Genomic DNA, 15,618 nt, shown 5'->3' with positions numbered 1-15,618 from the left:
ACACTGGCAGCAGAAGTTCTGGGAAGTACTCCTTGCCGTGAGCCCTCCCCAGAGTCCGCCATTAGCCCCACCAAACAGCAGGGTAGGTTCCAGTGCTGGGTTGCCTCAGGCCAAACAACCAACAGGGAGGGAACCCAGCCCCACTCATCAGCAGAGAAGCAGATTAAAGTTTTACTGAGCTCTGCACACCAGAGCAACACCCAGCTCTACCCACCACCAGTACCTACCATCAGGAAGCTTGCACAAGCCTCTTAGATAGCCTCATCCACCAGAGGGCAGAGAGCAGAAGCAAGATGAACTACAATTCTGCAGCCTGTGGAAGGAAAACCACATTCACAGAAAGACAGACAAAATGAAAAGGCAGAGGAATTTGTACCACATGAAGGAACAAGATAAAACACCAGAAAAACAACTAAATGAAGTGGAGATAGGCAACCTTCCAGAAAAAGAATTCAGAATAGTAATAGTGAAGATGATCCAGAACCTTGGAAAAAGAATGGAGACAAAGATCAAGAAGATGGAAGAAATGTTTAACAAAGACCTAGAAGAATTAAAGAACAAACACCTAGAAGAATTAAAGAACAAACAAACAGAGATGAACAATACAATAACTGAAATGAAAAATACACTAGAAGGAATCAATAGCAGAATAACTAAGGCAAAAGAACAGATAAGTGACCTGGAAGACAGAATGGTGGAATTCACTGCCACAGAACAGAATAAAGAAAAAAGAATGAAAAGAAATGAAGACAGCCTAAGAGACCTCTCGGACAAGATTAACCACAACAACATTCGCATTATAGGGGACCCAGAAGTAGAAGAGAGAGAGGTAGGACCCGAGAAAATATTTGAAGAGATTATAGTTGAAATATTCCCTAATATAGGAGAGGAAATAGCCACCCAAGTCCAGGAAGTGCAGAGAGTCCCATACAGGATAAACACAAGGAGAAACACACCGAGACACATAGTAATCAAATTGACAAAAACTAAAGACAAAGAAAAACTACTGAAAGCAACAAGGGAAAAATGACAAACAACATACAAGGGAACTCCCATAAGGTTAACAGCTGATTTCTCAGCAGAAACTCTATAAGCCAGAAGGGAGTGGCATGGTATATTTAAAGTGATGAAAGGGAAGAACCCACAACCAAGATTACTCTACTCAGCAAGGATCTCATTCAGATTCAACAGAGAAATCAAAAGTTTTACAGACAAGCAAAAGCTAAGAGAATTCAGCACCAACAAAGCAGTTCTACAAATGCTAAAGGAACTTCTCTAAAGGGGAAACACAAAAGAAAAGGACCTACAAAAATAAACCCATAACAATTAAGAAAATGGTAATAGGAACATACATATTGATAATTACCTTCAACGTGAATGGATTAAATGCTCCAACCAAAAGGCACAGGCTTGCTGAATGGATATAAAAACAAGACCCATATATATGCTGTCTTCAAGACACCCACTTCAGACCTAGAGACACATACAGACTGAAAGTGAGGCAATGGAAAAAGATACTCCATGCAAATGGAAGTCAAAAGAAAGCTGGAGTAGCAATACTCATGTCAGATAAAATAGACTTTAAAATAAAGAATGTTACAAGAGGAAGGCCACTGCATAATGATGAAGGGATCAATCCAAGAAGAAGATATAACAATTATAAATATATATGCACCCAACATAGGAGCACCTCAATACATAAGGCAACTGCTAACAGCTATAAAAGAGGAAATCAACAGTAACACAATAATAGTGGGGGACTTTAACACCTCACTTACACCAACAGACAGATCATCCCAAATGAAAATAAATACGGAAATAGAAGCTTTAAATGACACAATAGACCAGACAGATTTAATTGATAATTATAGAACATTCCATCCAAATGCAGCAGATTACACTTTCTTCTCAAGTGCACATGGAACATTCTCCAGGAGAGATCACAGCCTGGGTCACAAATCAAGCCTCGGTAAATTTAAGAAAACTGAAATCATATCAAGTATCTTTTCCGACCACAACACTATGAGATTAGAAATCAATAACGGGAAAAAAAAGTAAAAAACACAAACACATGGAGGCTAAACAATACACTACTAAGTAACCAAAAGATCACTGAAGAAATCAAAGAGGAAATCAAAAAACACCTAGAGACAGATTACAATGAAAACATGACAATCTAAAACCTAAGGGATGCAGCAAAAGCTGTTCTAAGAGGGAAGTTTATAGCAATACAAGCCTACTTCAAGAAACAAGAAAAATCTCAAATAAACAATCTAAATTTATGCCTAAAGGAACTAGAGAAAGAAGAACAAACAAAACCCAAAGTTAGAAGGAAAGAAATCATAAAGATCAGAGCAGAAATAAATGAAATAAAAACAAAGAAAACAATAGCAAAGATCAATAAAACTAAAAGCTGGTTCTTTGAGAAGATAGACAAAATTGATAAACCATTAGCCAGACTCATCAAGAAAAAGAGGGAGAGGACTCAAATCAATAAAATTAGAAATGAAAAAGAAGTTACAACAGACACCGCAGAAATACAAAGCATCCTAAGAGACTACTACAAGCAACTCTATGCCAATAAAATGGACAATCTGGAAGAAATGGACAAATTCTTAAAAAGGTATAACCTTCCAAGTCTGAACCAGGAAGAAGTAGCAAATATGAACAGACCAGTAACAAGCACTGAAATTGAAATTGTGATTTTAAATCTTCCAACAAACAAAAGTCCAGGACCAGATGGCTTCACAGGCAAATTCTATCAAACATTTAGAGAAGAGCTAACACCCATCCTTCTCAAACTCTTCCAAAAAATTGCAGAGGAAGGAACACTCCCAAACTCATTCTATGAGGCCACCATCTCCCTGATACCAAAACCAGACAAAGATACTACTGAAAAGGAAAATTACAGACCAATTATCACTGATGAATATAGATGCAAAAATCTTCAAGAAAATACTAGCAAACGGAATCCAACAACACATTAAAAGGATCATACACCATGATCAAGTGGGATTTATCCCAGGGATGCAATGATTCTTCAGTATATGCAAATCAATATGGTGTAACATATTGATACACCATATTAACAAATTGAAAAATAAAAACCATATGATCATCTCAATAGATATAGAAAAAGCTTTTGACAAAACTCAACACCCGTTTATGATAAAAACTCTCCAGATAGTGGGCATAGAGGGAACCTATCTCAACATAATAAAGGCCATATACAACAAACCCACAGCAAACATCATTCTCAATGGTGAAAATCTGAAAGAATTTCCTCTAAGATCAGGAACAAGACAAGTATGTCTACTCTCACCACTATTGTTCAACATAGTTTTGGAAGTCCTAGCCACGGCAATCAGAGAAGAAAAAGAAATAAAAGAAATACAAATTGGAAAAGAAATGAAACTGTCACTGTTTGCAGATGACATGATACTATACATAGAGAATCCTAAAGATTCCACCAGAAAACTACTAGAGCTAATTAATGAATCTGGTAAAGTTGCAGGATTCAAAATTAATGCACAGAAATCTCTTGCATTCCTATACACTAATGATGAAAAATCTGAAAGAGAAATTATGGAAACACTCCCATTTACCATTGCAACAAAAAGAATAAAATACCTAGGAATAAACCTACCTAGGGAGACAAAAGACCTCTATGCAGAAAACTATAAGACACTGATGAAAGAAATTAAAGATGATACCAACAGATGGAGAGATATACAATGTTCTTGGATTGGAAGAATCAATACTGTGAAGATGACTATACTACCCAAAGCAATCTACAGATTCAATGCAATCCCTATCAAATTACCAACAGCATTTTTTTTTACAGAACTAGAACAAAAAATCTTAAAATTTGTATGGAGACACAAAAGACCCCAAATAGCCAAAGCAGCCTTGAGGGAAAAAAACGGAGCTGGAGGAATCAGAGTCCCTGACTTCAGACTGTATTACAAAGCTACAGAAATCAAGACAATATGGTACCAGCACAAAAACAGAAATGTAGATCAATGGAACAGGATAGAAACCCCAGAGATAAACCTACGCACTTATGGTCAACTAATCTATGACAAAGGAGGCAAGGATGTATGATGGAGAAAAGACAGTCTCTTCAATAAGTCGTGCTGTGAAAACTGGACAGCTACGTGTAAAAGAATGAAATTAGAACACTCGCTAACACCATACACAAAAATAAACTCAAAGTGGATTAGAGACCTACATGTAAGACCGGACACTATAAAACTCTTAGAGGAAAACATAGGAAGAACACTCTGACATAAATCACAGCAAGATCTTTTTTGATCCACCTCCTCGAGTAATGGAAATAAAAACAAAAATAAACAAATGGGACCTAATGAAACTTAAAGGCTTTTGCAAAGCAAAGGAAACTACAAACAAGATGAAAAGACAACCCACAGAATGGGAGAAAATATTTGCAAACGAATCAACGGACATTAAAGGATTAATCTCCAAAATATATAAACAGCTCATGCAGCTCAATATTAAAGAAACAAACAACCCAATCAAAAAATGGGCAGAAGACCTAAATAGACATTTCTCCAAAGAAGACATACAGATGGCCAAGAAGCACATGAAAAGCTGCTCAACATCACTAATTATTAGAGAAATGCAAATCAAAACTACAATGAGGTTATCATCTCACACCAGTTAGAATGGGCATCATCAGAAAATCTACAGGCAACAAATGCTGGAAAGGTATGGAGAAAAGGGAACCCCCCTCTCGCACTGTTGGTGGGAATGTAAAATGATACAGCCACTATGAGAACAGTATGGTTCCTTAAAAAATTAAAAATATAATTACCATATGACCCAGCAATCCCACTACTGGACATATACCCAGAGAAAACCATAATTCAAAAAGACGCATGCACCTCAATGTTCATTGTAGCACTATTTTCAATAGCCAGGTCATGGAAGCAACCTAAATGCCCATCGACAGACGAATGGATAAAGAAGATGTGGTACATATATACAATGGAATATTACTCAGCCATAAAAAGGAGCAAAACTGGGTCATTTGTAGAGACGTGGATGGATCTAGAGACTGTCATACAGAGTGAAGTCAGAAAAACAAGTATCGTATATTCACGCATATATGTGGAACCTAGAAAAATGGTACAGATGAACCAGTTTGCAGGGCAGAAATAGAGACACAGATGTAGAGAAAAAACATATGGACACCAAGGTGGGAAAGCAGCAGTGGGGATGGTGGTGGTGGGATGAATTGGGAGATTGGGATTGATATATATACACTACTATGTATAAAATAGATAACTAATAAGAACCTGCTGTATAAAAAATGAATAAAATTCAGAAATTCAAAAAAAAAAAAAGAACTGAAGAAAAAATAATTCCAAAAATGGCCAGCTATTTGCTGTAGCTACAAGTTTTACAGATTATGAGTGTGGTAGATGCATTCAATGTACTTTTTAATGCTTCCTTCACAAGTGACAAGGAAAAGCTATATTGGGATGAGGCTTAGAATACTAAGAAATATAATTATAAGCATGTCAAGTTTACACAGCTCATGATTCTTCAATTTCATAAACTTTAACTGGCCTAAAGTCAGTCCTCCTTTCCTAACTCCTTTCAAATTTTCAGGAATGCCAGGAAATATTGCTTGTATTCCACTAAATCTTTTCAGTGCTATGGTAACAAGTACATTTTAGCATGATGCAAGCAGTCAGAATGTTATTTGGTTAACAACTCAAAAGATTTAATATGTGAATAATCATCAAAGTATCTTTTACAGTGGAGCTCAGTGATACCACAGTACCAAATGCATTAATGTTAGGCTCCCTAAACATATGAACTCAATTCAAAACCAAATACCCTGGGGAACTTCCCTGGCGGTCCAGGGGGCATGGGTTCAACCCCTGGTCAGGGAACTAAGATCCCACATGCCATGCAGTGTGAAAAAAAAAAACAAAAAAACCCAAAAAACTAAATGACCCAAAGGAAACCCAGGAAGACGTACTATAAGGAAGAAAAGAGAAAAAGAGTTTAAAGATAGCTAATGACCAAAAGATATACCTAACGTAAAAGGTGAAATCTCAAGTGATTTGTCTACCAACATTACTTCCATCAGCCGGTTTAGACTTTTTAAATGTTAAAAAACAAAGTGTAGGAATTTGCACTATTATTTGTCCTTGGGACAATACCAAGGACAAATAATTGATTGCTATGTCTTTTACAGACCAAAAGTAAAAGCCCTGGCCCTACCTCTCACTGAAAGTTTCAACCCAAGTATTCTAAATCAAACAGTCTCCTTTCCCAAGTTGTAAAAGCATAACCACTTCTTCCTGTGAAAAATTTTCAGCGTATTTGTTCAACATATATACTTATGGCTTACATATTTATTCATCCTGCTGCAATTCCATTAATCAAAAAAGTTACATAAAACCCAGAATACTGATTTAGGCAGTATTAGGTAAAACATGCTAGAAAACTTAAAAGATACGGCAACCCCATTCCTTCAGAGAATGAACACATGTGAGGGGGGAAAATCAGTGGCAGGGAAAATTATCCTATATCACAGTATTCTAACTTGCTATCATGGTTATGTCTTGATATTACAATAGCAGTGAGGACCAAAACCAATTTCATTTGTAACGTCCCTACCCAGGAATCTGAACATGTAGCAGGCAATCAAATATTTATTTATGGTCAGTAACATCTTAAACCTTGAGTCCCTTAAAAAAAGGAAAATAAAAACATTCAGTAGGGGGCTTCCCTGGTGGCGCAGTGGTTGGGAGTCCGCCTGCCGATGCAGGGGACGCGGGTTTGTGCCCCGGTCTGGGAGGATCCCACATGCCACCCGTGGGTCGTGGCCGCTGGGTCTGCGTGTCCGGAGCCTGTGCTCCGCGGCTGGAGAGGCCACAGCGGTGAGAGGCCCGTGTACCGCAAAAAAAAAAAAAAAAAAAAACATTCAGTAGGGCTTCCCTGGTGGCGCAGTGGTTGAGAGTCCGCCTGCCGATGCAGGGGACACGGGTTCATGCCCTGGTCCGGGAAGATCCCACATGCCGCGGAGCGGCTAGGCCCGTGAGCCACGGCCACTGAGCCTGCGCGGCTGGAGCCTGTGCTCCGCGACGGGAGAGGCCACAACAGTGAGAGGCCCACGTACCGCAAAAAAAAAAAAAATTCAGTAAAACTTTCAACATTCCATCTATGTTGTATGAGAAAAATTAAACATTTTTTAAGAAATGTCATCAACTTCTAGTTCTCAACTTGAACAGAGCTGTTCCATCTATAATAGATTCATAACCAATACTAAAATTTTCTAATCAATTACTAATTACAATTAGAGAAGCTGCCTTACTAACTTTGACTTATGTACTAACACACAAAAGGGAAAATATAATAAAGTGTGCTGATGTTCTCATATACAAAGGCAAACATTTTGAAAGGGAGTGTTAATTTATAGAGAACGTTGAAGTACTGCTCTACTAGCCTATTTTTTTAAAAGATCAGTTATATATGCAAACACCTTTTTTTCTAACTTAAATCTACTGGGTTGTCCCTTTTAACTCAAAAATAGCTCTGGTTTAATAAACACAGCTCTAAATAACTTAAAGGAATAAAACACTTTATTTTAAAAATTCAAATACGCTTCAGATGAAAGCTGCCCCTTTACTGAACACCCACAAGTTCCAAGCATTGTACAAAACATTAAAGCGCTTGTTCATACTCTTTTAGAACAAAATTGCCTGTTCTGCCACACTTGTTTTTGCATGACGTTGACATTTTAGCTCCACTGTCATAAAATGACCAGCTCTTCAAGATTTGATCATGAAACGAGTTTCTGATCCATAGATGTAGATCATGAGGTTAATGCCGAAGTCAACTGGTGAAGTTTCTCTGTCAACTGTTACACTTAACGTCCTCTTCCTGATTAAGAGAAAATGAAAGTATTAAGGGTACAGAAAAATGAATATTTAGTAATACTATTACCCAAAACTCAAGTTTAAAATCAGCATTAGTTCTTGTAAGGTTTAGCAAAAGTATTTTACCAAATTTAACTGTCATTTGTATTACACTTTTTTGTTTTTCAAATTAATAATACAGCAAAGTAAAGTAGAAGTAGGTGAAAAAACTCAAAAGGAAAAGTGATATAAAATGAAACTATCTATTAGGCTAAAGCAAAGAACACCATGGTGTTCTATGTACTTGCTGGCAAACAGAAATAAAAGTTGGTAGACATTACCATTTCTAGAAATTCAGCCATTTAAAGTTTTTTTTCCACTCACCTCTAAAACCACCACCCCCTCTTCCTCCTCTGAAACCTCCACCTCCACTTCCTCTTCCACCTCTAAAACCACCTAAAAATAAAGGAAACATTCATTAACTGTAACCTATCATATTTTGATAAGCCTGTAAATATCAATATAATTCTTGCAGTTGTAATGAATATATATTCACATATTTTACCTTACAGAATTTTTTAAGATAAAAATGGAGAAACTGTCCAGCAGCAGGCTAAAATCCTAGGTTACAACTTTTTAAACAAGTTTTTTGTTTTTTGTTTTTTTTTTTTAAGTTTTCTGTTTTAATAAATTAGAAAAGCTTGTTACTTTAAAGGTCAACTTAGCCCTACCATTAAGTGCATGAGTACCTCAACTTTTGCTTATTATATATACTTTTTAAATTGTTTTTATCCTAAGAACAAAGGGTAGCAGGTATGGGTGGTTTAGCTCTGGGGATACTACCATAAATACAATGTTTAAGGTCAATGGAGCTGCAAACAGATCAACACTGATGGTCACATGCTGATGAGCCTTGAAATTTAAAATTTTTAAAGCATTTTTTTCTATTATCCAACATGTTTGGCTTCCTATTGCAGTCTCTATTTTTACTCATTTTGGGGGCTAGCTTTGTAAAGAATGATGAAATATAAAAAGAAAAATTATAAAATGAGGAAACAAACACATAATTCCAAAATACTGATACAAAAAAATTAAGATTTTAAGAAAATATAGTTGTGAGTGATTTAAAATGTCATATACGAGACTGAATATAGAATGGAAATGAGGGGATCTCCAACCCCACTGTGCAGCTCCTCTTCCTCATCTCTTTGGCTCTGCCCATCACCCAGTCACCCACCCACCACACCATTTGCAGATCTAAGCATAGCCAATGCTGTATCCCACCTCATCCCCAGCCCTGCTCATTATCCAGCTGCCCAGAATGATGAATGTACCCAAGCTGTGGGGAAATACATATATCAAAATACTGAAATCAAAGCAATGAACTTATTGTAATACTCTTTGGCATGACATCAGAAGATATGGGTTTTATTTCTGAGCTGCCAATTGTTTGATTAGAGCAAATTAACTTTTGTAAGCCTGCATTTCCTCATGCATAAAAAAAGGATATCACCCACCTTCATAAGGTTTTGCTAAATATTAAAAGAATATACTTGGATGTTAAAAGAATATATGACCAGCTCTTGGCATATAATCACCACTCAATGATATTAACTAAAAATGTAAAATTCAATTAAGATAATACTATACTTTACAGAAACTAAGCATTACTACTATGGTAATGTGCCAAGATTGGAAGCAGCTTTATTAAAAAAGACAAATAACCATAAGGGAGGTCCGCCTCTATACAAAACTAAATTGTGCTATACAAGTTGGCTGCGGCTTTGAAATCTCATTAGAAATCTCCCCCACAGGTAACTTACCACCCCTAGCACCTCTGCCACCTCCGCCTCTTCCTCCTCCTCGACCTCCCCTGCCACCGCCTCTGGGAGGCCCCTTCTCACCCGGAGGTCGAGGGAGAAACCTCTGCAATGGCAGCAGCTTATATGGGTCTATATAAAACTGGAAGTATAACAGAAATAATTAGTGTGATGTGCTTCTCACTCATTATGTCCAAAACTGAATTCATTATCTTCCCCTAATTCCCTTCTTCTCCAGTAATGCCCATTTCAGTGAATGGTGACACCATCCACAAAGCTGTTGCAATCAGACATCTGAAAGATGGTGATATTTTTTACTTCAACTTCAACAGCTAACCAATTACCAAGACCTATCGATTCTACTTCCTATATCTCTCATAAAGCCATCCACTTTTCTCCATTTCCACTCTTTCAGGACTAAAGCAACAGCATCCAACCTGGCCCCTTCACACACAGTACTGACCTCTTTCCAGGGTGCTCTTTTATTTTTCTAACACTCTCTTTTAAGTATAAATTTAACCGTATATATCCTGATAGTTAAAAACAAAATGAAGACTAAAGTCTAAATTCTTTCCCATGACCTGAAGTCCTTAAGTAATCTAGCCCCTGCCTACCTTGCTAGTCATTACTTCACAACTTTCCCCACCCCTCCTAAATGTTCTGTGTCCAAGCTCTACCTCTGCCTTTTTCAGATCCTTAAGGTGGCTTTACTGTCAGACTTGCACATGCTGTTTTCCTTACTTGAAATGCACTTCCTCCTCCTCTGTGACTAGAGCAGTGGTTCCCAAGTGCTAGCCTAAACTTCATCAAAGTCATCCAGAAGTTTCCTTTTAAAACCTGAATCCTCGTCCCTACCTAACACCTACTCAGTGAAACTTCTAGGAGTGGGACCTAGAAATACATCTTCTTAAAAGCTCCCCGAGGTAATTCTCACGTGCAACCAGGTTTGGGAGTCACCTGTGGTCAACTTTCAGGTCTCCGCTTCAAACTCACATTCTCAGAAAGCCAATGCACTAAATTTGGTCTCACTACTAACATTCTCATACCAAAATGTATTACTCCTTTACAGCATATATCAAAATGTTATTGAAATATCTGTGAAATCATTTAATATCTGATTTCTCCCAAATAATATAAGCTTTATAATTTAATATTATACTTAGAATGAAAGCTTTTCAATAAGATTTGTACATAAAATAAAAAATGTACTCCAGCAGTTACAGAATTGCTAATACGACCACAGATTACTTTCTGAAAACCTGAATTAAACACATTACTTTTAAAGATTAGTAAGTTCAATGTCTAAAGTATAGAACATCTCAGTTTAAGAGCCTCACTAGTGATACACTGGGGAAGTCTCAAGTGCCTTAAGTAAAACTGTCCTTAGGTAGGTCATTCGTTTACAAAACCAAGGATCTGGGTATCATAAACTTGACTCACCTTCTGCAGTTTTTTAAAGGAAGATGCCTTCATGTTCTCTGACAATTTAACTGAAAAATACTATTAATTTTATTAAGGAATAAGCAATTAATATCAAAGATAATCTTCTGAATTCACATGTAATTTTTTAAATAACAAGGTTAGAATATACAGAAATATTTAGGAAAAGTAAGAAATGAGTTTCCAAACAGAAGTGAAATTTTAATTTTTGTTTTAAAACTTCCAATTCCACCATCCTATTGCAGTGGCATCATCATATCCATAGCAAAGTACCTCCACCCTGTGGCACTGATCCAAGTGGCAATCATTTCTAAAACCTTCCAAAAAGGAAGTCACACTTATAAGGCCTATCTTTTCAATATATGTGAAAATACATCCTCCCTCTTGATTCTCCTTATGGTCCAATCTTAGCAATACTCCATCCACTTTAATGAACCAGCAAGTTTAGTTTAATCAATACTTAACCCCAGAAAAAACAAACAGTAACCTTTTAATGAGATAGCTACATTTTCCAATTAAAAAGGATACAAAATCTCTAAGTTGTCCAAATATTTCATCTACTTTTCCAATTTGTTCTTTGTTTTCTAAATAAACTGGAGCATTGAAATAAGGCACCTTATTTTCATCTGTGGTACATTTACAAACTATGTCATCCTCACAGGGGTGCAGGAACTCTCCTAATACTGAAATAGGACATGAAAATGTTAAAATATAAAACAATTTCAAATGATATTGACCAACTTCTTCTGGAAGCTTTCCTCTTGGCTGCCTGGGATTTCACCATATCTGTTCTGAGGCAGAAAAGCTTTCCTGGGTTAGTATACCAACTCCACAAAATACTAGCTATGTGACCTGGGGTACGGGTCTCAGCTTCTATGTGCTTCAGTGTCTTCATCTTTAATGTAGGGCTAACAACAGTACTGACACCTAACATATAGTATTGTGAAGATTAAGTGCAATAATAAGTGTCAAGTGCTTAGAAAATGCCTGGCATACCGAGACCACTCAATCTATAATAACAGTTATTTTACATAATAACTATTATTATTTGATTAAACAACACTATGCCTCATTCTATTGTCTCTTCCTTCTCCCCATCCCTAAGTCTAAGTCAGTCTTTGTTGTTCTCTGGTCCTTTCTTTTTTTCTCCCCTTTCCTAAGTTCCTACTACCACCTCTTCACCAATGACTCTTTGATCTTTTCCAAGGAAGTCTGGAATCTCAAAATAACTACCTATATATCACAGTCACCCCAAACTAAAATACTCAGCACATTCCTGCAAAACCGACTCTCAATTCCTATCACCCAAGCTCAAAACCTGGAGCCTTTTATACCTAGTATTAGCCAAGTTCTACTGAGTCTGTTTCCACTGAAATATCTCTCCCATTAAGCCCTTCTTTTTTTCCTCACTTTCACCATGCTCTGATGTGTCATGCATGGACCGTTATGGGGCTAGGACCTTTGACTCTAGCCGTTGGCCTCTTCAAACCATTTTGCATACTGATCCATCCTACTCTTTATAGTAGACTCTGTTCATCCTTTATCTTCTTTGATGTAGACTTCTACTGTCAAATCTCTGTCTCACTTTCCATGACTTCCATCTTACTTCTTTGGTAATTACTCCAAAACTCCTCTAATTAAGTCTTTTTCTTGACTCCCCCTCCCCCATAGTTTCCCTTCTGAGCAAGTTTTTTTTACTCACTTCACTTAGTTATGAGTAGCAATTAAAAGCATGGGCTTTGGAGTCAGGAAACTTGGCTTTGTATCTCAAATACATCACTTACTGATCACTTCTCACTATGACCCTAGCAAAGAAACTTAACGCTGAATCAGTTTTCTTATCTGTAAAATGGGGACAGTAGGGGTAAATGCACAATATTACGTAGTTGTATCTCCCTTTCAGCCCAAACCCAAGTTCCATCTCCACGATGCATTCTGACTGTCCTTCAGCTTTTCTTACATCCCCCTTACTTCTACAGCACGAGTATACGTCACTTTACAGCCTCTCCGGAGGCTTGACTCCCCAATCAAGCAGCAACCTCCGTAGGAGAGAGAGCTGCTGGATCTATCTTTCAGCACCCGACTCCCAGTCAAACTTACTAATAACACAAACCCACAACCTCCGTCCCTCGACCCCACTCCACCCTCGCCCCCCGGTGGGCCAAGCTTTGAAGCCTACTTACAAACTACTTGCTCTGGAGGTCCTTGGTCCTGGCCTTTGTTAAAACCTCCGCGGCCGCCCCCTCGTCCAAATCCTCCTCTGCCGCCGCCTCTGAAATTGCCGCCGCCTCCACCTCGGAAGTGGTGGTTGCTGCTGCCGCCACCGCCGCGACCGAAGCCGCCACCTCGACTAAAGCCTCCGCGACCTCGGCCTCGAAAAGACATGCTCGCTCCCACCTGGTTAGAAAAACAGGGAGTGCCTTTCAGTCACTGTGGCCTCTGGGGGGCACCACCGAACCCCTCTGAGCCTCAGTCAGAATCCATAAAAGTAGACAACAATAATAATAGCAACCCTGCCACCTCACCCATGGCCAGGCGGCCAGCGACGAGCCCGAAGAGTGAGCGTCCCCTCCCCATAGCCCTGTGAGCGCCGACCATCCACTGACCAGCCCCGTCACCCCCGGTGAGTACTTCCTCCCCCAGCTGGCAGCAAAGTCTTCAGCCGCATTCCCCCACTCCCTCCGCTGGGTTCCACCTCCAGCATCCTCAGACCGCCCGGCCCCCTCCCGCCACTCACCGGCGCCACGTGCACCTCAGGCCCGGAGGCTCACACCCTCCCGTCCGGTACTTCCGCCGCACACGAGCCTCTTCGGCCACCGTACCGGCACAAAACGGAGGTGGGGAGGGAACCAACTAGGAACTCGAATAACTGGTTCAGAAAGCCAGCCAGTCACCCGCGGAATCAGGGACGCTGTCACCTGCCCGAAAAAGCCTTCAGCGATGGAAGGGTATCAATAATATCTAACGTCAACCGCTACTTTACGACAGTTACGACTATTTGCCTACGGAGAGCGGAGGAAGTGACGTACAATAGCGGCGTCCTTTGCAGCGTGACGTTGCAGGAAGTGCCGCCCCGCGGCGTTGCCCTTGGCGATGGCTGGCGTCAGGGACCGCCCATCTCCTAGCGGATCGGCTTGTTCCTGGTGGCAGCTGAGTGGCCGTGCACCCTGTTCTCTCAGGCTGCGCTGCAGTCCCCTCTCTCGTCAGTTGGTTGCGGCTCCAGCAACTGTGCTGCCCGCGGCTCTGAGGACGTTTGAGCCGCGCTCTGCCGGGAGATGGATCTGGCCGCGTCGGCACTTAGTGGAAGGGCTTGTCTGCGTTCTTTTGAGTCGCTTGTTTCTTCCGGATCTTTCGAAGTACGCGAGATTGTGGGCAGTACTGCGCCCGTCGTTTTGTACTATGGTTTCACGAAAGGAAGAAAAAAAAGTGTGTGTGCGTGTGTGTGTGTGTCCTTTTAAAGAAACTGTTACCTGACAGAAAGCCAGACCATGTTTTTGTCTTTTGTACCAGATAGTTTATTCCTTTGTCAAGTACGTTTTCAGCCCCTCACGACACTGTCTATACCATAAGCCCCTCTCCCCTTCTGTCTTTAAGTGCTTGATATTTGACTTCAACTTCCGCTAAAACTTCTCTCCCAAAGAAGGCTAGCAACCCTCTACTTGTTAAATTTGGTTGGTCTCTTTTCACTCGAATCTTCTGAGACCTTACCTTGATATTTAACGCAGTCAACCGCCTCTTTGAAAGAGGGTGGGGATTGGTACCTTTTTTAGAGGGTTATTTTCATATTGGAAGAACTTCGTAAACTTAACGATGGAAATATTAGGAATCACAGTATGTCTTCTACACTAAAGTGTAAGCTTGAAAAAGCATCAGTCATATAGATTAAAAAATTTTGGTAAATGAACTTTTATTCAGATTTGATAAATGTACTTTAAATTCTATACATCATACAGAGGTAGAATTATTCATAACTGCCCTGCTCTATCTTACTCTGTTTACGTTCAATGTTTTATCTCCATTTGGTGTCCCAGTATTATCCTCAACTCAGTGTGATGAAACCATTGAACTTTTATGGGACCTTCAAGATTACGTGGTGCCCCTTTATCTTACATATAAGGAACTGACACAGAGAAGCGAAGTAACTTCCCCAGCTAGTTAGAGGGACAAAGTGGAACCATGGATTCTCACAGCCCTCAGTCCTTTTCTGTACCACCACCCCCAGTCTCACTCCTTGCTCTCTCCAAATTATTCATCATTCCAGTTCCCTGTTTGTCCTCATGGTAGCATCATACTCTTGGTTTCTGCATCTTTGGACTCAAGCCTTTGAGCACTCTCCATCATCTTTGTCACCATCCCCACCCAACCTTGGCTGCAGTCTCTTTTATCTAAAGCGCTCAATTTCTGTTCATTCCATCTAAAGCTTGTATTGTTGTTACAGGCCTTCTGTTGCCACTACCACACTT

At 39.4% G+C, this 15,618-nt stretch overlaps 1 protein-coding gene across 1 annotated transcript; it reads right to left on the bottom strand.

Annotated features, from left to right (window-relative positions):
• Positions 1-7,601: 7,601 nt before the first annotated feature.
• On the bottom strand, positions 7,602-14,155 carry GAR1 (GAR1 ribonucleoprotein). Its single transcript, XM_060088489.1, has 7 exons — positions 13,893-14,155; positions 13,339-13,552; positions 11,684-11,838; positions 11,156-11,215; positions 9,719-9,857; positions 8,280-8,351; positions 7,602-7,920 (listed from the first exon to the last, which is right to left on the bottom strand). Exons 2-7 carry the CDS (start codon positions 13,538-13,540, stop codon positions 7,907-7,909), a joined length of 642 nt encoding a protein of 213 aa, XP_059944472.1. The 5' UTR covers positions 13,541-13,552; positions 13,893-14,155; the 3' UTR covers positions 7,602-7,906.
• Between the last annotated feature and the right edge of the window lie 1,463 nt (positions 14,156-15,618).

The sequence above is a fragment of the Mesoplodon densirostris genome, chromosome 1, assembly GCF_025265405.1.
Source record: "Mesoplodon densirostris isolate mMesDen1 chromosome 1, mMesDen1 primary haplotype, whole genome shotgun sequence".
Taxonomy (NCBI): Eukaryota; Metazoa; Chordata; class Mammalia; order Artiodactyla; family Ziphiidae; genus Mesoplodon; species Mesoplodon densirostris.
Note: the sequence above shows the minus strand (reverse complement) of the source record. Positions and strands in the feature narration are given on the sequence as shown.

Bases quoted from the DNA above. Each gene is read 5' to 3' on its own strand.
- GAR1 (XM_060088489.1), bottom strand. From the start codon at position 13,540: ATGTCTTTTCGAGGCCGAGGTCGCGGAGGCTTTAGTCGAGGTGGCGGC. The intron at 9,858-11,155 runs GTGAGTCAAGTT...TTATACTTCCAG, and splicing joins CCTTTAAAAAACTGCAGAAG to TTTTATATAGACCCATATAA. The intron at 8,352-9,718 runs GTAAGTTACCTG...CTTTATTTTTAG, and splicing joins TGGCAGAGGTGCTAGGGGTG to GTGGTTTTAGAGGTGGAAGA.